The sequence below is a fragment of the Daucus carota genome, chromosome 7 (assembly GCF_001625215.2).
Source record: "Daucus carota subsp. sativus chromosome 7, DH1 v3.0, whole genome shotgun sequence".
Classification (NCBI taxonomy): Eukaryota; Viridiplantae; Streptophyta; class Magnoliopsida; order Apiales; family Apiaceae; genus Daucus; species Daucus carota.
In genome coordinates, this window is record NC_030387.2 from 37,643,159 (window position 1) to 37,667,599 (window position 24,441).

Genomic DNA, 24,441 nt, shown 5'->3' on the forward strand with positions numbered 1-24,441 from the left:
TACTTTGGCGTCTTTATTCTCTTTTTCTCTTTAGTAGAGTTTCTTTTTCTTTTCTTTTCTTTGGTTCAGTTATTTTTATATAAACACAACTTTTAATGATTTGATTTGGATTAATCGACTTGGATTTGGATCCGAAACTGGTGCAGGTAGACAAATTTCAACGAAATTGAGCGTAATTATTGACGAGTGTATGTTTGATGATTGGTATCAAAGTTAAACGTCTGCTCGTAAAGAAAATTCTTTCGAGATTAACTGATTATTGTAATGTCGGAGGACTACTCTTTCGGTAAAATATCTGCAGTACCTTATGATAAATAAATTTTAGCAAATAGAAACATTATTATTTGCTGATGCAACATATTAAAATCATGCAAAATATACAAGGTTAATGCTATTGACTCGTTAGGATTTAGTTGAAGTGAGAAGGCAGTTGTGTAATATGATGCATTGGTCTGCAGATGGATGAGCTTGTGGACTTCTTAAAGAAGATAGTAAAGGAACCAAGCGTTGTAGCTAGAAACAGGTAAGCTCCTGGTAATCATCATCGATTCCTTTCTTTGCACAAAGTAGTGGTTCCATCTACTACTGTATTGATGTTCGGTAGCAATAGCATTCCCGATTCTCATTCTCACCCACAATCCACACGCCCTCTTAGATTATACGTATCCCGGGTCAGGAAATTTGTTCGTTTGATTCTTAAACATGACTAAAATATAAGTATGCACCATCCTGATTCCTGACCAAAGATTTAGACTAATATATGCCTAGGGGTGTCCTTCACTCCATATGGCTAAAGGTTAAAGTTTTCAATCTTGGAGGACTGCTTTATTGAAAGCAAAAGCATTGCTAAAATTCAGAAAGAAAGAAAATAAGGGACTTCGTTAAAATAAATTGTGGGAGTTTCATTGCTGAACTCTGCAGCAGAGAACAGTTTGAAATCCTAATGAAGAGAGTATTGAGCCTAAAGATTCTCACAAAATATCATCTGGAGCCGCTAAAATTTAGATTTCAGCACGTAGTTCTTGGATTTTTGTTCAGGGAAGGCAAGCAAGCAACCAGCTCGTATCGTATCTGTTTAGTATTCATATATCTAAATTTTACAGATCTTTTTAAATTTAACCATAAAATATCCATACTCAATATTAAATTCCAGAATTTACAAGTAATGACTATTTTCAGTCTGAGTCCTTAAGTTCAGATAGATTAGCACATTGTAATTAAAAACAAAAAAAACTTCAAGGTACTCCAGAGTTCAGATGCTCTTGTTTAAAAAGAAGGTGATTCAGATACAGCTAAATTCTATAAACAATAAAACCCATCATTGTTGTTAGGGTATTTATTACAAGGGTCCGGATCCTGACAATCAATTTCTGCAGCAATCTATCCGCTGTTTTTTATCGCTGAAAGACACATTACTTATTGTTTATGTGAATGCAGCGGACCATGTCACCTATCCGCACTTTAGACCCTCATTCCAAGATTTCAAGTGCGAAAAGCTTGTTGTCAAAAGTCGATTATCGGGACCATTTTCTTACGATACACAGTTTATTCCACCTATTGCCGATTGCTGAGCTAACCATTAGCTGCAATTCTCCTCTATTTTTCTTTTTAACAATAATATAAATAATCTTACACTCACATGACAAGAGACAAATCCAGTAAAGGTGCTTAAGGCTAAATGGCTAATAGTACGAGTACTATACTAATCAGACTTCAAAAACAAAACATATATCATCAATTCTTCCAAAGTCTTTTAACTTTGATAATACTACAGGAGCTGCGAATCTGCCATCACTTCTTGTAAATAATTATTTTTTCTCGGCTTTCTTTGGCGCGGACCAGAGGAAATATTTTTAAAAAATGATCACACACGTCCAATCTTTGAAATACTTTTGTCTGATCACCGCCACGACAAAATAATAGGCATGTAAATAACTCTTATAAACTTATCAAGAAGGGACAAACAAAGGAGTTTCCAATGAATAATGCCTTGGAAATAACTTGAAATTTGCTGTGTAAGACAGCATTGTTTTTATTATTACTGTAAGTTGGCTGGTGAAGATTCTTCAATTTGCTAGCAATGAACTCATAGTCTTCTCCGATGCCTCTGCTTCGCGTTCATCGCCTCGTCACATTTAAGTTGTGTCTCTGTATTTCTAATCTTGGCGTCAGATAATATTGTTTGCGAACGGTTTGTTTTATTCTGCAGCCAGTATTAGCCTGTTCCAATATACTGTGCTTGATTGTTCTTTTTTATCTGAACTGAGATTTATTCAGTTGGAAGACTAAGAACGAATGGAGAATCCGAAAAGATTAAGCAGAACAAACTCAAAGGCAGCGCGGAGTGGTTATGAGCCCTCTGACACGGAGACTGAATGGCAGGAGGAGACCCCTGGGGATGATCATGACAAGGTGAATGGGGATGAAGATTTTCAGGTTTCGAATGGTGCTGATCAAGCAAGGAATTTTAGTTCTCTGAGACTCGGGAGGCTTACTGCGAAGTTTGAACAGGAGGTTTCTTCTCCTGCTAAGTCTTCGAAAGCAAGCCAGGGGCTAAGAAGGCACAGCAAATCTCCTTACAAGCAGAGAGATGAGGGTAATGCGCTTCCTCTTCCTCCTGCTCGTAGGACTATTAGTCCTATGTTGTCCAGACCTGGTTCTGAACTTCGTAAGAATGTGAGTCCCTTTGCAAGAACTGAAGTTCGTAACAATGTGAGTCCCTTTGCAAGAACTGAAGTTCGTAGAACTGCAAGCCCCTTTGCAAAAACTGACATTCGTAAGAATGTTAGCCCCTTTGCAAAAACTGAGATTCGTAACAATAGTCCCTTTGCAAAAACTGAGCACAGGAGGCATCTTTCTCCTTTTAAGCTTCTGAGAGAGAATCAGGGCTTTAGGACTGATTCAATGGGAAGTTTAAATAGAACGCAAGCCCACAGAGAGGCTAATGACCACAATGGCAGGGGAACTGATAAGGGTAACTACAGCCATAGATCAGCCTCTGCTCCGAGACCGCGAGAGAAAGATCAGCATATCAAATACAATCATGCAGAGCAGAAGAAACATGGCAGGACACCCTCCCCGTTAGCAAGAAATCCATCGCTAAAAGAAAAGGAGGCGAGCAATAAAAATACTCCCTCTGTCGGTGAAATTAATGAAATTCTGGCAAATGTACAGATCTCGAAAGGCCTGGTTGGTAATGCTCCAATTTTGGATAGCACAGACTCCATTTCGCCAGGTGATATATTCTTCTCTCGTGAATATGGAGCTGTGACAATGCAAAAGGTGATCTTCCCGAAGAATGGTGGCTTTGAAGACGGCCTCAGCCCGAAACATCAGAGGCCTGCAGAAAAGATGCATAGTCCTCGTCAACGTAACAACACAAATGGAAGCTCTAATCTGAACTTTCAGAGGAACTCATCTAGCAATGGTTTAACACGGACTAGTTCCTCCTCAGTTACGAGTTCTGGTGTAAGCAGACAGAGTAGTAATATGAGCGATACTAGTGAAAGGACGAATGGTACTGCAATGAAATTTGCAGTTAACAGGAAAAAGAAACAGACAGACACATGGTTTCCTTGTATTTCAGGATCTTGTCGGTCAAAGAAACCACCACAAGGAAAGAGAGCCTTTGATGAAGCCTCGTTTATTGAAAAGGCTTTTGTTGTCGAAAGCCTAAGACAGTTCTGGGCTGATAAGCACCAGCCTGCATCTTTAAACGGATTCACCTGTCGCAAGCATGAAGCTCAGCTTCTCAAGAAACTTGTAAGTATCACTTTCCTTACTCTGCCAGGTTGAAAGGCAGAGCTTAAAAGACTTGTGCTGTTTAAAACTTATGCATCTTGATTCATTCTCAAGAATTTTATCAAGTAGGGTTATTTCATATTTGCAAATGGTAAAGTTTTACATCTGTTTCATATTACTTACTTGTAGGTAGATCAGGATATCTGTCCACATATTCTTCTCAAGGGTCCACCAGGCTCCGGAAAGAAAGCACTGACAATGGCCTATCTGCGCGAGATCTATGGAGATCCTGCCAGTAATGTATACAAATTCTCTGATACCAACAGCAACCATCTTCTTCTATTCACAATCTTGATACTATTTTAATCTTTACATCTCTATTTTCGCAGATAACACACGAGAGAAGATATTTCCAGGTTCAGGAAGCAAGGTCAATGCAAGTTTCTGTTCCTGTAACCTCCAGTGCTCATCATGTGGAGCTCAATGTGCACAAGGAACCTAATGCTAAATATGCATTAATGGCCTTGATCAAACAAATAAGTAGCAACCACTCAGTCACCCCTGAGATCAGCACTGTTAATTTTAAGGCAGATTATACAGGTTCATTTCAGCATATTCTTTTTTCTTACACGAAGCGACAAATGCTGAAACTTACATAGATTTTTGTTGATGGTGACAGTCATGGTTCTTTATGATGTTGACAAAGCTGCGGAGAACATTCAGCACCTGATAAAATGGATCATGGATTGTTATACTGATGTTTGTAAACTGGTTCTCTGTTGTGAAGATGATTTTGACATACTTGACTCTGTGAAAACCCGCTGCAAAATCATCAAGGTTGATGCTCCAGTAACTCATGAAGTAAGTTAGCATCCAACTGTCGACTTTATCATATCTCTTTGTTCTATATATAACGTCTCACGTCGATTAGATAAAAATATTCGAGGTCTTTACAAGGACATGCAAATAAATAAGCAATACTAAATAGCTAGTTCTTTTGGACTGACCAGTGATGGGTTGTCGGGTCTGGTATGGATATACGTATCTGATACATCGCCTAATATTTTGGCTGTTGGCAGATCATGGAAGTTCTTCTTCAGATAGCATTGAAGGAAGGCTTTGAAATATCAATGAGCTTTGCGGCTAAGATTTCTACAAAAGCTAAACAGAACTTGAGGAGAGCAATAATGGCCCTTGAAGCATGCAAGGCACATAAGTAAGACCTTGGGACAAGAGGCTCTTTGTTTATTTGATTTACAAAAGTAGTTCTCACTTGACTTGCCTTAAATTTCTGCAGCTATCCTTTCGCTGAAGATCAGCCAATTCCTATGGGATGGGAGGAGGTCGTAGTGGACCTTGCCGCAGAAATTTTGGCTGATCCAACTCCTAATAGGTAACGTATTGTCGCTATTATGTTGGGACCGGGAATCTGTATTTCAAATATCAGTTTATCGTGTATTATTAATTAATTGAGATTTTATTATAATTGAGATTATTAATAATTATATTTTCAATACGGTCAGATTGTTAAATGTACGCGGAAAGCTTCAGAGATTATTGGTGGATTTTGTTCACCCAAAATTAATTTTACAGGTACATGTACATAACGAATTAAATATATCGAGTATATCCTGTTTCGAGCAGGGTCCGGGAGGGTATTATATTATGTTAACCATTGTTATGTTTAATTATTTTCCTCCCACGCAGAAACTTATTGAAGAGTTCCTCAAGGTAGTTGGAGCTAAATTGAAACGAGAACTATATTATTGGCATGGTTATTATGTAAGTTATCATCCCTGTCTTTGTCCTGATGTCTTGATGACAACGAGAGACTAATCAGTTTCATCTACAGGACAAGAGACTACCAATAGGAACCACTGCAGTGCTAAAATTAGAAGGTATGATCCTGTCATTTTTTAGTTTTAGCACTTCGGTATTCATTGGCTGAACTAGGAACCAGTTTACTAGCGGGTCGCTAAAATATAACAATGCTATAATTTATTGTAGTCCTCCGGTAATCGGGGATGGTTTAAAAGGTTTCCAGGAACCTATATGTTCATTATTACACTGATAGCTAATTCACTCACTGATGCAGAATTTGTGGCCAAGTTCATGAGCATACACAGGAAGAGTTCTTCTAACAATTAGCACTCACGAGTCAGATTCGGACTGAAGTATATCTGTTTAGGCGGTGCTGCTTGTAACATCTGGGATTATTCGTGTAATTATTTGAATGATTAATGAATATTATATGAATTTCTGTGAATTAATTGGTTCCTGTTCTATTAATTTAGTTAAGTATTTTTGATTAAATTTGAGGAATATCAATTTTTATATGTTCAGTACAAAATATAGTTTATTTAGATATGTTCATATCGATTTATGTATTGTTGTATGATTTTATATTTGATTTACGAATTTAATTATGTATATTTTAATTAATTATTAATTATTTTGATTCTTCGAAAACCGTCAACCTGTAACGGTACCGAGATTTTACTTCCCGAAAATTTCAACAAAATTCACCTTTAGCCTAATTTGAACATTCCGGACACTTTTCATATTTTGACTTTTTCGATCCGGAGTACGGTTTATTCCGGAGCCGGTCCGGCGGAATTTTTCGGTATTAGATAATTATCTAGTTGTCTCGATAAACGTGAAATACAATATTTTATACTTATCCTTATCTTGTCATAATGACGGTGGGACCCGCATATTAATGACGGATTAAAAAGCCCCGTTTTGATGATTATCTCGAAAACCGGTACCGATTGGACCCGTTTTATTAGTATAAAGCTATTAAACATTGTATTTTCGTGTCATATATGATCCAAAGGGGTATTAATTTTTCATAACTATAAATAGCCCTAAACGCACTTTAATTCAGCGGGGAAATCATAATCTCAGTTAAACACGGGTTTATCGAGAGAGTGTTCTTCGTGTTCTTGAGATTCAAACGAGGATTTGGAAGCGTTATCGGACTCGGATTTTGGCGTTTAAGCACTCAAATCGAAGGTTTTGGAGAGTAGAAGCATAATCTAGCATCAAAATTAGTGCAGAAACATCAGGTAGGTTCGAATTTGAGGATTTAAATTCGTATTAAATAAGCTTAAAATAGGGCTTTTTGATTTTGAAGTTGTTGATGTGTTTTGATGATTGTATGTTGTAGAAAATTAAATTGTGAGCGTTTTCATATGTCATATGCTTGATTTGGAGTTCGATAACATGAATAAATTAGGGTTTAATTGTTCGAGTTAGGGTTTATATAAGTATGAATGTTTTTAATTGATTTTTGGGGCTTTCTTATTCACTGAATTTGGGTGTAATCTGAGAGTATAAACAGGTTGAGCGTGTGATGGGGAGTGGATTTCAGGTCTGTTTGTGTGTGTGGGAGCTCGGGAACGAGCAGAATGGAGGAGAGGGAGTTCGTCGGCGGCGAACTCTTCTCCGTCCATTTACAGTTGATTCCGGCTATGTCCGGTTGTTAAAATCATATGAATGAGTTGCTGGAAGCTAGAGCTTTGGTTCTGGAGTGTATGGTGGTGATCCGAGCACGGGGGATGAACCCCGACGCCGTCTCCGGCGGTGGGGCGGTAGCGGCGGTAAAAATTACCGTTTGACCCCCCACGTTTCGGAGATGGTGGGTTTTAGTCCCCCAGGTTTTCAAAGTTTCGTTCATGACACCAAGGTTTTAAAACTTGACACTTTACACCCTGCGACAAAGTTTTAAAACTTTACAAATAAAACCTTTTCCTTTATTTCTCAAAAATATATTTTAATTAATTATTTTAATTTCAAAAATAGTTTTTAATTATTTATTAATTCAAAAATAAATCTGATTTAATTTATTAATTAATTTTAATTAGTAATTAATTATAATAATTAGTCAATTAATTTAATTATTAATTGATTAATTGTTTTAATTAATTATTAATTGATTTTAATTGATTTATTAATTAGATTTAATTATTTTAAATAATTTTAAATGATTTTAAAATTCCGAAAAATAGTTTCGAGCTTTAAAATATTATTCTAAAATATGATTGAAGCTCGTTAATTGATTTCAAATGATTTCGGATGTGTTTTCGAGTATCCAGAAATGGATTATTTATTTATAAATGGTTCTTTGACCCGTTTTAATTCCGAAAAATGTTTAAAAATTCATAATAAATACCAGAAAAATCCGTTTGACTTCAAACTTCTTTTGAAAAATATATTGTATTAAATATTTTATGTGATATGTGCTATGTGCTATCTAATTGACATGTTATGTGTCTACGTGATTGATATAAAATTGTTTTTGACATATCTTTTGATCCGTAAATCGGATTTGGGTGAAACGAAGGGTAGATAGAAGCCCGTTTCGAATGTAAGATGATGAGAATAGTATGAGATCACCTATTGATAATTAGTTGTGATGATTAGCAGAGAAGCGAGGCGTAATAAAAGGGGGAAAGCAAGTGGATATAGAATAGTATAACGAGCAGGAGCGATTGAAATTTGAAATCGTCAGTATAAGGCAAGTTTCCTTGATACTTTCCTTCAATTATATAGATATGATCCCTGATGTGATTGCTTTGTGAGCGTTCTAATTCACTTCTGACACCTATCGAGCCATATTATGAATTGTTTGACTCATTGATTCTTGAACCATCAACCAGATTCCTTAACTACCACTTGAACTATTCATTCATTGAGACTTGAACCATTAATTTGATTCTTTGATAACTATTTTGAAACCTTATTCAATTGTAAACCTTCAAACCTTGGGATTTTTGAATAAATACCATATAAACCCCATTTCAATGTTTTGGCACACCCGTGATATCCCAACCAATTGACGGGAAGTCAATTCTATCTGAAATACCATACACCCTACAATTTTTATTCCTTTTCAGTATCCCAATTTCTTTGAATTTGAAAACACCCTTTGACATGTGAATCCTTTCATTAAACTAGAAACCTTATTTCATACAAACCACGACTATTGTGATACCTGAAATCCAGATATGCTATATCTGATCCATTGACTCGTGGAATTATTCCTGATTCTTATTTTGGAATAATTTGAAGATACTCCTGAATTGTATTCTGTTTCTGCTTCTAAATTTCATCATGTTATTAGTAATTCTGTTTATTGAATCATGTTGCTACTTATTCTGATTTATAATAGAATTGGATAGTTTTCTTAAATGGACCAAATGAATGGTCAGACCAGATGAGTGGTCACTTTAGGCCAATGTGTGCCTTGGATCCAGTAAACGAGCATGGCGGGGCCTGCTCGGGGTTAGTGTCTGACTGATCAGCAGCCTAACCTTTGGTTTTTAAAAATAAAATTTAATATCCAATTCTAATTGAAGTTCTAAAAAGAAACTTTGATATTGAGATTGATTCTCTTAAATACTGACTTCCATCATCTTTTGATAAATGTTTAAATGGATATTGTTATACTTGCTGAGCTTGTCAGCTCACTCTTGCGAAACTCTATGTTCTTTCCAGTGAAAGCAGAGAAGGTTGGTAGCGATGACCCTCAGGCTAGTGGTAAGGCCAGGATTCCAGGCTAAGAAATGGATAGAGCTATCGGCAGCACTTGGTGTTTATATATGTATTAGTTTGAGTTTCCAGATACGAATATTGTGTAAGCTTGTAAGAATTGAATTTATAATTTGGGATTTGGGTTTGTAATAATTAAAGTTGTGTTGTGGCTTGTTTTATACTTTAACCTGTTGCGATCCATGGACAGTTAAGGGTCACTGTATATATTATATTATTAATTACAGGTTATATTATGGTGTGGACCCCAAACTTCTGACCCGGGTTTGGAGGGCGCCACAGGTTGGTATCAGAGCGACAGGTTTTAAGTCAATGAAACAAGCCTAGATTGTTAGGTTGGGTAGAAGTTTAGGATTAGAAATGAGTGATAGGTAGATAGAACGTTGAGAGGTTGAGGAATATTCGTAATAGATCTAGGATTGATGTTGGTAGTGGATGCAGATTCTCATACGTATTTGTTTATGTTGATTCTCAGACTATCAGACATGTCAGGCCCCAGTACCCCGGTTCATTCTGATCATTCAGAGTCGACAGTTGAGGGACTTCCACCCCGTCCAGGAGTTGTACCCGTATCTTCACCCAGGGCACTTACACCCCCACCTGTAGCTGGACCTTCACGTCCACCTGGATACCCTCGTAGTGGACAGACCCCTATTGCATCTATACCCCTTAGGATGGTACCCCCACCTGCTCCCATGGTACGACCTCCTATTCATGGACCCCCACCAGAGCATGAGTCTTCTGGATTTTCAGGTGTTGGACCCTCTTATCCGTGTTCCCCTCTTTCGGTACCCTATCACTACTATCAGGCACTCTTGATGGAGAGAGATGAGTTGTTGAGCCAGATTGGAGAGCTGACACAGGCGATGAGGGATTTAGATCCTAATAGGGGAGAGCGACAGTTGAGAAAGGATATATTTGTTTTCCGGAGGATTGCAGCAGCGAGACTACACGGAGCTACTTCAGAGTTTGGTACCCCTAGGGATATTGTAGTTTGGGCTCATTGGGTCTTGGAGCAGCTGGAGATTATCGGAGGACCAGACTTTCCATAGGTCTGGAGTATATCATGTGTTGGAGATGGTCAGTATTGTAGTGTGTATGATGCAGTATGTAGTGAGTAGTATGGATCCGGTCAGCAGATTTTGTCATGTATATAAACTAGCGGAGCTGACTAGATGATATGTATGTTGTTGTGGTTGTCGGCAGATTTTGACATGTATATATAGACTAGCCGAGCGGACTAGAGGATAGCCTTGCTGTTGCTGTTGTTGTACTTTACTTTTGATAAAGCGCTTGACGCTTGTATCTCCAGCACTGACTTATATATATATCAGCATCTTTTACTTTACAGTCTTGTCCTTTATTTTATCGCACTTGCTTTACTTTACTTTACTTTTGGTACCGATCATAAACTCTTGTGATAATATTGCAACCTTTCTTTTATTGCTTTACATTCTGTAAAGAAGCATGCAATTTATTTAGTTAAACAATCTCAAAAATGTTTTCAAAAATGTATAAATCTGTTTTCTTAAAAACCTTTTATAAAAAGAGAATTTGATTTAAAACGACTAAGTAAATTGTTTCTTCTTTACAGAATGCCTCCAACAAGACATACTCGTGCCAACAGTGATCCTGAAGGCACCAACAGCATCAATGATAACAATGATAACCAGAATGTCAATATAGGCTCAGTAGATCCTGCTGTGGCCCAACTCATTCAAATTTTGGCTCAACAAACTGCTCATCTTACCCGACAACAGCAACATCAAGAGAATCCTAGGGTAACTTTTAAAACTTTTCAGGCAGTCAATCCTCCAGAGTTTAAGGGCTCAGCAGATCCTATTGCAGCCCAGACATGGCTAAAAGAAATGGAAAAGTGTTTTGCATTAGTTCCAGCAAGTGAGGATCAGAAAACAAAGTTTGCTAGTCATTACTTAAAGAATGAAGCAACGTATTGGTGGGAATCTGTGAAGAATATGGAAGGTACAGTTGAGATTACTTGGGAGAGGTTTAAGGAATTGTTTTTAGAAAAGTATTTTCCTAGGTTTCTTCAAGATCAAATGGAGTTGAATTTTTTAGAGTTGAAACAAGGAAATATGTCTGTGGTGGAATATGAGAATAAGTTTGCGGAATTGGCTAGGTTTGTGCCAACTTATGTAGAGACAGATAGGCAGAAAGCAAAAAGGTTCCAACAAGGTCTGAAGCCTTGGATTAGGAGCAAGTTAGCTATTTTGCAATTAGAGACGTATGCGGCAGTGGTTGAGAAGGCAATGATTGCGGAGGCTGAGAATGAGTTGTTTCAGAAGTCTAAGGAGGATAAGAAGAGAAAGCCAGACAATAGAGGAGGATCCTCTCATCAAGGGAGGTTCCAGAAGAAAGGGAAGTTTCAAGCAGGAGGAAATCCTAATTTTAAGAGAATAGGCAGTGGTGGACAAGGAGGACGTTTTCTTACGGGAAGTCAGGCCAATCAGCAAAGGTCTTCAATACCAGAATGTCAAACGTGTGGCAAGAGACATGGAGGAGTATGTAACAAACTGAATGTGGTATGTTTTAAATGCAACCAGAAAGGACACTACTTTAGGGAATGTCAGAACCAGCCAGTAATAAAGGATCAGACCAATAGAGGCTCAACAAGTAAGACTCCAGCCATAGGATATACCTGTTTTAAATGTGGAAAGCCAGGACATATGGCTAAGGACTGCAAGACACCAGCCCCTGCTAGCAATGCACTTAGAATCATGGGAACTGTTCCAGAAGTGAATGAATCTCCTAGGGCAAGAGTCTTTGATATGTCAGTGAAAGATGCTATTCAGGATGCCGATGTGGTGACAGGTACGCTTAATGTAAATTCTATAAATGCCAAGGTGTTAATTGATTCGGGAGCCACTAGATCATTTATTTCTCAAGCTTTTGTTGATAAGTTGAATTGTCCGGTTGAATTGTTGAATGAGGTTATGAATGTAGAACTAGCTAATCAGGATCGTATCTCTGTTGATCGAGTTTGCCCTGATTGTGAAATTGAGATTTTAGGGAATAAGTTTTGTGCCGACTTGATACCTTTCAAGTTGGGGGAGTTTGATGTAATCCTAGGGATGGATTGGTTGTCTAAACATAGTGCACAGATAGATTGTAAAAATAAGAAAGTAAGATTAATAACATCAGACGACGAGGTAATAACGTTTAGAGGACAAAAGCAAGTAAAGAAGTTTTTAACCATGATCCAAGCAAAGAGGATGTTACGACAAGGATGTGAAGCCTATATTGCTTATGTAATTGATAAAAGTCAAGAATCAGTAAAACTTGAAAATATTCCTGTAGTGAATGAATTTCCAGATGTGTTTCCGGATGAGTTACCAGGACTTCCCCCAGATAGAGAGATAGAATTTGCAATTGACTTAGCACCTGGAATGGAGCCAATATCCAAAGCCCCGTATAGGATGGCACCAGTAGAGATGAAAGAATTGGCAAAACAATTACAAGAGTTATTGGAGAAAGGAGTGATTAGACCTAGTGTATCCCCATGGGGAGCACCAGTGTTGTTTGTGAAGAAGAAAGATGGAAGTATGAGGTTATGTATAGATTACAGAGAGCTTAATAAGCTTACTATCAAGAATAAATATCCTTTACCTCGTATTGACGACTTGTTTGACCAGTTGAAAGAAGCAGAGTATTTCTCTAAGATTGACCTTAGGTCGGGATACCATCAGCTCAAAATCAAATCTGAGGATATACCTAAGACAGCTTTTAGAACAAGGTACGGTCATTATGAATTTTTAGTGATGGCTTTTGGATTAACAAATGCACCAGCAGCTTTTATGGATTTAATGAATAGAGTCTTTAAGAAGTATTTAGACAAGTTTGTGATTGTTTTTATAGATGATATTCTGATATATTCTAAGACAGCTGAGGAGCATGCAGAACATTTAAGAACAGCCTTAGAGATATTAAGAAAGGAGAAGTTGTATGCAAAGTTTTCTAAATGTGAATTTTGGTTACAAGAAGTTCAATTTTTAGGACACATAGTAAGTCGTGAAGGAATCAAGGTAGATCCAGCAAAGATTGAAGCTATAATGAATTGGGAAAGACCAAAGACCCCTACAGAGATCAGGAGTTTCTTGGGATTAGCAGGTTATTATAGAAGATTTGTACAGGATTTTTCAAGAATTGCAACCCCACTGACTAAGTTAACTAGAAAGAATGAGAAGTTCATATGGAATGAGAAGTGTGAGGAAAGTTTTCAGGAGTTGAAGAAGAGATTAGTGTCAGCACCAGTATTGTCTCTTCCAGATGATCAAGGAAATTTTGTGATTTATAGTGATGCTTCTTATAAAGGATTAGGATGTGTATTGATGCAGCATGATAAAGTTATTGCGTATGCGTCAAGACAACTTAAACCTCATGAACAGAAGTACCCCACTCATGACCTGGAGTTAGCAGCTATTGTATTTGCATTAAAAATATGGAGACATTATTTGTACGGAGAAAAATGTGAGATTTATACAGATCATAAAAGTTTAAAGTACATCTTTACCCAGAAGGAATTGAACATGAGACAAAGGAGATGGCTAGAGTTGATTAAGGATTATGATTGTACGATTAAGTATCACCCAGGAAAAGCCAATGTTGTAGCAGATGCTTTAAGTAGAAAGGAAAGATTAAACGTGTTGACTGTGCCAGAGGAATTATATAAGGAGTTTCAAAAATTGGAAATTGAGGTAAGAATTTATGAACCATCAAAGATAGCGATGTATAACCTTCCAACCAGAGCTGTTAGAAAAGATTAAGAAGTGTCAGGAAGAGGTAATGGATCAGGATGTAAACAAGTTAGTGGGAGAAGAGTTGTGTACACAGAAAGATGATCAAGGTATTCTTAGATTTTCTTCCAGGATATGGATTCCACCGGTGACAGAGTTAAAGAATGATATATTGCAGGAAGCACACAATTCTAGGTATTCCATTCATCCAGGCAGCACTAAGATGTATAGAGATTTAAAGGAGAATTATTGGTGGCCAGATATGAAAAGAGAAATTGCAGAATGGGTAAGTAAATGTTATACGTGTCAAAGAGTGAAAGCAGAACACCAAAGACCAAGTGGATTATTGCAACCTTTAGAGATTCCAGAATGGAAGTGGGAACATATTGCTATGGATTTTATTGTAGGATTACCAAAGACTAAAGCAAACCATGATGCCATTTGGGTTATAGTAGATAGACTAACCAAGTCAGCGCATTTTCTTCCGATCAATGAGAGATTCTCTTTGGATAAACTAGTTCATATGTACTTGAAAGAGATTGTAGTTCGTCATGGAGTCCCGGTATCCATTGTATCAGATAGAGATCCAAGATTTAATTCGAGATTTTGGAAAAGTTTTCAGGAATGCTTGGGCACTAAATTGAATATGAGTACGGCATATCATCCACAAACAGACGGCCAAAGTGAGAGAACTATTCAGACGATCGAGGACATGCTACGTGTTTGTGCAATCGATTTCAAAGGCAATTGGGACGAGCATCTACCTTTAGTGGAATTTGCATACAATAATAGTTATCACGCAAGTATTGGGATGCCACCTTATGAAGCTCTTTACGGACGCAAATGTCGATCACCAGTATATTGGGATGAAGTCGGAGAACGCAAGATACTTGGACCGGAATTAGTACAACAAACAAAGGAAGTAGTTGAAATTATTCAGAAACGACTAATGGCAGCACAGAGTCGTCAACGAAGTTATGCAGATCAATTCCGGAAGAACGTAGAATTTGAAGACGGAGAAGCAGCGTTACTGAAGGTGTCACCATGGAAAGGACTATCCAGATTCGGAAAGAAAGGCAAGTTAAGTCCCCGATATATCGGGCCATTTGAAATCTTGAGACGTGTAGGCAAAGTAGCGTACGAATTGGCGTTACCCCCGCACATGGAGCACATTCATAACGTCTTTCATGTATCGATGCTTAAGAAGTATAATCCAGATTCGAAACATGTGATAGAGTATGAGCCGATAGAACTCGAGGCAGATTTATCATATGTAGAAAGGCCAGTGGAAATCCTAGATAGAAGAGAGAAGGTGTTAAGAAACAAAGTAGTTAATTTAGTAAGAGTGTTGTGGAGAAACCCGAAGGTTGAAGAGTCAACCTGGGAATTAGAAAGTGATATGCGTGAAAAGTACCCTCATTTGTTTACCTGAGTGATTCTGAGGACAGAATCCTTTTAAGGGGGGAAGGATGTAACATCTGGGATTATTCGTGTAATTATTTGAATGATTAATGAATATTATATGAATTTCTGTGAATTAATTGGTTCCTGTTCTATTAATTTAGTTAAGTATTTTTGATTAAATTTGAGGAATATCAATTTTTATATGTTCAGTACAAAATATAGTTTATTTAGATATGTTCATATCGATTTATGTATTGTTGTATGATTTTATATTTGATTTACGAATTTAATTATGTATATTTTAATTAATTATTAATTATTTTGATTCTTCGAAAACCGTCAACCTGTAACGGTACCAAGATTTTACTTCCCGAAAATTTCAACAAAATTCACCTTTAGCCTAATTTGAACATTCCGGACACTTTTCATATTTTGACTTTTTCGATCCGGAGTACGGTTTATTCCGGAGCCGGTCCGGCGGAATTTTTCGGTATTAGATAATTATCTAGTTGTCTCGATAAACGTGAAATACAATATTTTATACTTATCCTTATCTTGTCATAATGACGGTGGGACCCGCATATTAATGACGGATTAAAAAGCCCCGTTTTGATGATTATCTCGAAAACCGGTACCGATTGGACCCGTTTTATTAGTATAAAGCTATTAAACATTGTATTTTCGTGTCATATATGATCCAAAGGGGTATTAATTTTTCATAACTATAAATAGCCCTAAACGCACTTTAATTCAGCGGGGAAATCATAATCTCAGTTAAACACGGGTTTATCGAGAGAGTGTTCTTCGTGTTCTTGAGATTCAAACGAGGATTTGGAAGCGTTATCGGACTCGGATTTTGGCGTTTAAGCACTCAAATCGAAGGTTTTGGAGAGTAGAAGCATAATCTAGCATCAAAATTAGTGCAGAAACATCAGGTAGGTTCGAATTTGAGGATTTAAATTCGTATTAAATAAGCTTAAAATAGGGCTTTTTGATTTTGAAGTTGTTGATGTGTTTTGATGATTGTATGTTGTAGAAAATTAAATTGTGAGCGTTTTCATATGTCATATGCTTGATTTGGAGTTCGATAACATGAATAAATTAGGGTTTAATTGTTCGAGTTAGGGTTTATATAAGTATGAATGTTTTTAATTGATTTTTGGGGCTTTCTTATTCACTGAATTTGGGTGTAATCTGAGAGTATAAACAGGTTGAGCGTGTGATGGGGAGTGGATTTCAGGTCTGTTTGTGTGTGTGGGAGCTCGGGAACGAGCAGAACGGAGGAGAGGGAGTTCGTCGGCGGCGAACTCTTCTCCGTCCATTTACAGTTGATTCCGGCTATGTCCGGTTGTTAAAATCATATGAATGAGTTGCTGGAAGCTAGAGCTTTGGTTCTGGAGTGTATGGTGGTGATCCGAGCACGGGGGATGAACCCCGACGCCGTCTCCGGCGGTGGGGCGGTAGCGGCGGTAAAAATTACCGTTTGACCCCCCACGTTTCGGAGATGGTGGGTTTTAGTCCCCCAGGTTTTCAAAGTTTCGTTCATGACACCAAGGTTTTAAAACTTGACACTTTACACCCTGCGACAAAGTTTTAAAACTTTACAAATAAAACCTTTTCCTTTATTTCTCAAAAATATATTTTAATTAATTATTTTAATTTCAAAAATAGTTTTTAATTATTTATTAATTCAAAAATAAATCTGATTTAATTTATTAATTAATTTTAATTAGTAATTAATTATAATAATTAGTCAATTAATTTAATTATTAATTGATTAATTGTTTTAATTAATTATTAATTGATTTTAATTGATTTATTAATTAGATTTAATTATTTTAAATAATTTTAAATGATTTTAAAATTCCGAAAAATAGTTTCGAGCTTTAAAATATTATTCTAAAATATGATTGAAGCTCGTTAATTGATTTCAAATGATTTCGGATGTGTTTTCGAGTATCCAGAAATGGATTATTTATTTATAAATGGTTCTTTGACCCGTTTTAATTCCGAAAAATGTTTAAAAATTCATAATAAATACCAGAAAAATCCGTTTGACTTCAAACTTCTTTTGAAAAATATATTGTATTAAATATTTTATGTGATATGTGCTATGTGCTATCTAATTGACATGTTATGTGTCTACGTGATTGATATAAAATTGTTTTTGACATATCTTTTGATCCGTAAATCGGATTTGGGTGAAACGAAGGGTAGATAGAAGCCCGTTTCGAATGTAAGATGATGAGAATAGTATGAGATCACCTATTGATAATTAGTTGTGATGATTAGCAGAGAAGCGAGGCGTAATAAAAGGGGGAAAGCAAGTGGATATAGAATAGTATAACGAGCAGGAGCGATTGAAATTTGAAATCGTCAGTATAAGGCAAGTTTCCTTGATACTTTCCTTCAATTATATAGATATGATCCCTGATGTGATTGCTTTGTGAGCGTTCTAATTCACTTCTGACACCTATCGAGCCATATTATGAACTGTTTGACTCATTGATTCTTGAACCATCAACCAGATTCCTTAACTACCACTTGAACTATTCATTCATTGAGACTTGAACCATTAATTTGATTCTTTGATAACTATTTTGAAACCTTATTCAATTGTAAACCTTCAAACCTTGGGATTTTTGAATAAATACCATATAAACCCCATTTCAATGTTTTGGCACACCCGTGATATCCCAACCAATTGACGGGAAGTCAATTCTATCTGAAATACCATACACCCTACAATTTTTATTCCTTTTCAGTATCCCAATTTCTTTGAATTTGAAAACACCCTTTGACATGTGAATCCTTTCATTAAACTAGAAACCTTATTTCATACAAACCACGACTATTGTGATACCTGAAATCCAGATATGCTATATCTGATCCATTGACTCGTGGAATTATTCCTGATTCTTATTTTGGAATAATTTGAAGATACTCCTGAATTGTATTCTGTTTCTGCTTCTAAATTTCATCATGTTATTAGTAATTCTGTTTATTGAATCATGTTGCTACTTATTCTGATTTATAATAGAATTGGATAGTTTTCTTAAATGGACCAAATGAATGGTCAGACCAGATGAGTGGTCACTTTAGGCCAATGTGTGCCTTGGATCCAGTAAACGAGCATGGCGGGGCCTGCTCGGGGTTAGTGTCTGACTGATCAGCAGCCTAACCTTTGGTTTTTAAAAATAAAATTTAATATCCAATTCTAATTGAAGTTCTAAAAAGAAACTTTGATATTGAGATTGATTCTCTTAAATACTGACTTCCATCATCTTTTGATAAATGTTTAAATGGATATTGTTATACTTGCTGAGCTTGTCAGCTCACTCTTGCGAAACTCTATGTTCTTTCCAGTGAAAGCAGAGAAGGTTGGTAGCGATGACCCTCAGGCTAGTGGTAAGGCCAGGATTCCAGGCTAAGAAATGGATAGAGCTATCGGCAGCACTTGGTGTTTATATATGTATTAGTTTGAGTTTCCAGATACGAATATTGTGTAAGCTTGTAAGAATTGAATTTATAATTTGGGATTTGGGTTTGTAATAATTAAAGTTGTGTTGTGGCTTGTTTTATACTTTAACCTGTTGCGATCCATGGACAGTTAAGGGTCACTGTATATATTATATTATTAATTACAGGTTATATTATGGTGTGGACCCCAAACTTCTGACCCGGGTTTGGAGGGCGCCACACTGCTTGTTCATATGACCTTGTTTTCCCGGAAATTGTATTTCGATGTTAATACTTATTTGTTAATATAATTTACATGCTGCAATTAAAGGTTTGCTTCCAGCATGTAATTTGTGTAAGTTTTGTTCCCGCATAAATTTTGGAAGAGCTCAAACAATGCATATACAATGGGTGTGGTTGCATATTTACTGATGAATTCTCATATATCTTGGTTATCAATAACATTATGCCATCTTTCTTGTGACAAAAAATAATAATAGTAATAGTAACATTATGCCATCTTCGTTTAATAATTTAGCCGTCAAATTCTTACAAATACTTCTATTTTTAAATAACTGACTTTTGACATACAATTATAAAATCAACGCCAAGTTATTAAAATTATTATCATCATAATATATTAATTATAAGAACACAAGATGGTAAGTAAAAACGAAGGTACACAAACACACCAATTGCATATCATATTCACACCAATTGCATATTATATTGAAGCATCAAGCATGACATTATACATTAGTTAATCTTCTACATTATGCATATCAATTTATGTATTAAAATGATTATTTTACAAAACAGTAATATTATAGCAATAATATCAACTAAAGTTGTTATGTGTTTAACCTTCATCATCTACTATTGCTATTTTGATATACACACAAATGAAGATATCTACAATGGAGATTGTATAAAAAAATATATAGAAAAAAATTGCCGCTTTAACATCGATTATGCATAATAGCCACTAAGATTGTGTTAACTTAGTGAGAATGAAATGAGAAAAGAATAATTTGTAAATTATAAACAACATATATAGAGTAAAAGAGTATGGAGGAAAGTGTAGTCAATAGTGTGCGAAAATGAGAGAAATTTTCTATGATAAAGATTGTATGAAAAATGATAAGAAAGGAGAAAGGAACATTTTATCCAAAACACATAGATTAGAATTTTAGTTTAAAGTGTTTGAGAAATAATGAAGAAGAGAATGAAAATTTTAAATATGTAATCCAACCTTCTCAGTAAAAGTTTCTATCTATTCTCTCCTCTTCCATTTATCTAAGACAAAGGCTTATTTATCTAAAGAGCGACATTTTTTTTGTCAAATTTTCTCATCTTCCATTTCATCTGAGTGAACATAACTAATTTTTTTCTAGATTTATCTTTATAATTCTATCATTTCATTTTTATTGTCCACAGAAATTCAATTTTTTTTAAAATAAGTTAATTAAATATACAATGAAACAAAAGTAGTTATAATTTTGTAAACAAAATAAATACAAAACAGACAAAAAAACAGAAAATATGATTTTGTCAAAGTGATTCTGTCAATTTAACTTGCACTCGCACCATATATACACCCGGTGACCCCATTCTGTGTGGCTGCCGGTGACTTCACGCTTTAATAATTCAAGTTATGTACCCATTGCATGATCCTAACCCCGTACCTTACTTTATTTCGACTTCAACAACAAAAGAAACTTCCTCACACAATCCTGATGATTTATAATGATATGTGAATGCAACGGTAATATCACGTAATAATTTTTAATTGTAAAATAAATTAACATGGATTTCTTTTTAAAATTAAATATAAGAGTCTTTGTGCTGGATGTGTAGGGTTCAAAATTTGACATTGGTAAAATTCTGAGTTTTGGGGTGTGGATTGAAAACTAAATAATTTGATTTTGAAATATGAATTTCATACGGATTTTAAGGATGATCCCAAATCATTTTAAATAATCTTAGAATCAGCAAGAATAAGCACCAGGCAAAGATTGATTTATAGAGATATTTTATTAGAAACCTATGCATATCATAGCAATAAGTCTAGCTTTTGATTGTTATTTTTAGTTGAATTAGTTTAAGATGTAGATTTCTTGGTAATTCAATAATATATTCATAAGAAATTGCTTGTACTTATGAATCTATGTTTGGGGATATAAATTGTGGTTTAATTTCTACTTTCTTTTTACCTGTTAAATCAAGTGTGCTGGTACACAAACTCAAACTCAGAGAAGTAACTAAATGAATTTTACTCAAAAATAATTTTGAAAGAAGAAGAAACAAAAATACGAAAAGCAATTGTGAAAAAAGTAGAATCAGTTTGACGAGTGAATGACCAAATTCTGAGGTAATAGTATTTGGCAGCTTTAAGAGCGGAACTGCTTTAGCATCAAGTGACATCGACTTCATTATAGTCATAGTCAAAGATATATTGGTTGTAGCTGATTTTTTATAAACTTCAGGCATTTCTTTATTAATATATACATATTTGTAATCTGCATTTTTAGTTAATTACAATATGTCTGAATTCAAAGTTTGTGATCTTTTATTTATAATTATTTTTTAGAACATTATATCTCTTTTTTGAAGTTATAATAATTCAACCACAACCTGTATAATATGAATTTCTTACCTATAAGTGTAATTAGTTCTTCGGAAAGATCACTATCACCGGAAGTCAATCTATTAACCAATTTTTTTCGGATGTATCGAGTAATCGCTCGACTACATTATTGAATAGAGTCATAGTTGTAGTTCAATTTTTCAATATCTTTGAAAGGCTTATCTCTCATGTGGTATAATAATATCGCGCCATGATAAAAAAATCATGGTCTACTTTGAAAAATATTTTCAAATCTAGATTCTAGACTAATAGAAAAGAAAGAAAAACGATAACATTCTTGTAAAAATATACCAAAGGTCGAATGAAAGTCTTTAGAAATATTTAAATGAGTTCGAGCTAAAGCAATACAAAGCCCAGATATTACAGAAATTTTTGGCACCGAATTACTTAGCTGTACGAGAGTCAGACACAGGAGTAAACCCAATTTATTAGTAGACTCAAAAGAGCCTCTTTACACAGCTATTGACATATTTGATCATGGACTTCATATTCGGCTGATGCGTATGCGTCGCAATCGCATAAGTAGGATCGAATTACTTAGCTGTACGAGAGTCAGACAGGAGTAAACCCAATTTATTAGTAGACTCAATTTATTAGTAGACTCAAAAGAGCCTCTTTACACAGCTATTGACCTATTTGATCAAGTTGGACTTCGCATTCGGCTGATGCGTCGCAGTCGCATAAGTAGGATGCATATAGTTTGTTTAATTTATGTGAAGCTAAAAAGTCATGCATTTGTAAAAAAAAAAAAAAAAAAGTCATGCAGATACACGCATTTTGTCATGCAAATATTGATGTACGCATCCGCAATATGCGTATAAAAATTATTTTAAGCATTTTTCACGTGTTTAGGTATTTTGGACATCCTTGACTCCTTGTAGTGAAAAGTGATAAAATGTGCTTTCACCCTCGATCTCCGCTAAACTTTTCATTTTAGTTAAAATGTAATTATCTTTATACGCACACCTATTAATATTAATTAAAAAATATTTTCCATCATTAATATTGTTCCTTAAAATTAAAATATCACGTATTTCAAAATATCAGTAACTTATACATGTGTGTGTATATTTTTTAAAATTATTAGCAAATCATATCATTAAAATGTAAATATATTATTTTATGAAACCTATTAAAATTTAAAATCTTAAAATTTAACCAAATAAATTTCATATCTTAAAATTTTCACTTCGAGTTAAATTAAAAAAATTATATAATATTAAACTATCCATGCATGCAGAAGTTTTATGCTAGTACTGCCGGTGACGATTAGATCTTTTAGGAAATAAAACATAGCCGCTAGAAATATATATATATATATAGGCTCATGATCAAATAGAAACCAATTTTAAAATAAAAACTAGAAACCAATACAAGTTAGTGATATTCTCAGTACAATTTAGTGATTATCTCTTTAGGATTTAGTGATATGTGCTGCAGAAATTAGTGAAAACTCAATCTCCAGATATTAACCAGCTTAGAATCTCCAGATCTGTTCATGTTTTCGATTCAGATGGTGGTGATAGTGGTGGAGATGGTGGAGGTGAAGGTGGAGATGGAGGAAAGATGATTGTAGCGGAGGTTTGGGCGGCTTGAAGCAGGGGGTTGGAGCGTTGCCGGAATAGTGGCGGCTCCGTCTTTGAAGTTGAGTCGAGGTGGAGAAAGAAGTATGAACGGATCTGAAGGAGGTTGAAGCGGCGATTAAGATGGGCCTGGTGAAGATGGAGGTGTGGAGGTTGTGTTGTTAAAGAAATAATGGAGGTGGAGATGGAGATGGAGGTGGTGGTTATGGAGGGGGTGGGCGGCATAGAGGTGGTAGTGGTTATGAAGGAGGCGACGACGGAGGTGGTGGTAGTGGAGATGGGGTTGGTGAAGATGGAGGTGGGTTTGGTGAAGATGGAGGTGGAGATGGGGTTGTTTAAAAATTTAGTGGTATTTGTTTTAGGATTTAGTGATATTTCAGTTTGGTTTTTAGTTTCTAGGATAAGGAGGTTTCTATTGGAGTAAAACTCTATATATATAATATCAAAAAATTAGTTAAATAACAAATATTAAGACATACTATTCTTGCAACTTGTGTTCAACATATATCCTATAATTTTAAACCTGTTTTAAATTACTCAATATTTTGCCCTTTTTTTTTTTACAATTTCACACATACTGTAACAAATTATCTAACATGTTATTTTGATTATAAAAGTATTCAAGTCCGAAAGTTTTTTTTGAGTAAGTATCAATTCAATAATGAAAAGCCATACGGCATCTACAAAAATGTCGCGTCGAACAAACCATAAAACAGAAACAATAGCTGATTAACCCATTCATGTCGGAGATACAATCACGCCATTTGTTGAAGATGATATATTTACATGTACCCGCTTCACCATATCCAGTTGGAACTAATCCGGTTTGAGCTATCGACCATAATTGCGATCCCATAAAAACTCTTATCACCAAATCAAACACCATACTCTCACAAACAAAGGAGAGAAATACCAAAACTCTCACACAGGAGAGAAATACCAAAACTCTCACTAAGGAGAGACTACAACGAAACTGAAATTGCAAATTAAATTAAAATTACAAAATAAAAGCAAACTTTAGATCCAGAAAACAAACCACAAAAACAAGAGAAACCGGACCCCTCTAAACCGTATAGCCATCCATTTGATCGGAGAAGACAAAAATCCGGATACTCCGATGGTTTTGATCTAAAGATTTTTATTGAAAAATGAAAAGAAGACAAGAGATTGGGGCTTTCCACCGGAGAAAACCGATGGTAGCCCCGGAAATTATAGTGGAGAAAGAAGCAAGGGAGGCGGCTCTGGAGAGAATTTTAGGTTTAGGTTTTTAAGCGTTATTCAAGTCCGAAAGTTAATCGGA

The 24,441-nt window shown here is 35.5% G+C and overlaps 1 protein-coding gene across 2 annotated transcripts; it reads left to right on the forward strand.

The window, feature by feature from the left end:
- Nucleotides 1-1,979: 1,979 nt before the first annotated feature.
- LOC108195395 (uncharacterized) lies at nucleotides 1,980-19,334 on the forward strand. Of its 2 annotated transcripts, XM_064080862.1 has the most exons (11): nucleotides 1,980-3,762; nucleotides 3,931-4,041; nucleotides 4,131-4,341; nucleotides 4,421-4,602; nucleotides 4,821-4,957; nucleotides 5,039-5,134; nucleotides 5,265-5,334; nucleotides 5,449-5,523; nucleotides 5,594-5,639; nucleotides 5,837-5,935; nucleotides 19,154-19,334. In XM_064080862.1, exons 1-10 carry the CDS (start codon nucleotides 2,296-2,298, stop codon nucleotides 5,887-5,889), a joined length of 2,448 nt encoding a protein of 815 aa, XP_063936932.1. In that variant the 5' UTR covers nucleotides 1,980-2,295; the 3' UTR covers nucleotides 5,890-5,935; nucleotides 19,154-19,334. The 2 variants fall into 2 exon arrangements, with proteins under 2 accessions (XP_063936932.1, XP_017217842.1); XM_017362353.2 differs by lacking the exon at nucleotides 19,154-19,334 and having other exon boundaries at nucleotides 5,837-6,007.
- The last annotated feature ends 5,107 nt before the right edge of the window (nucleotides 19,335-24,441 follow it).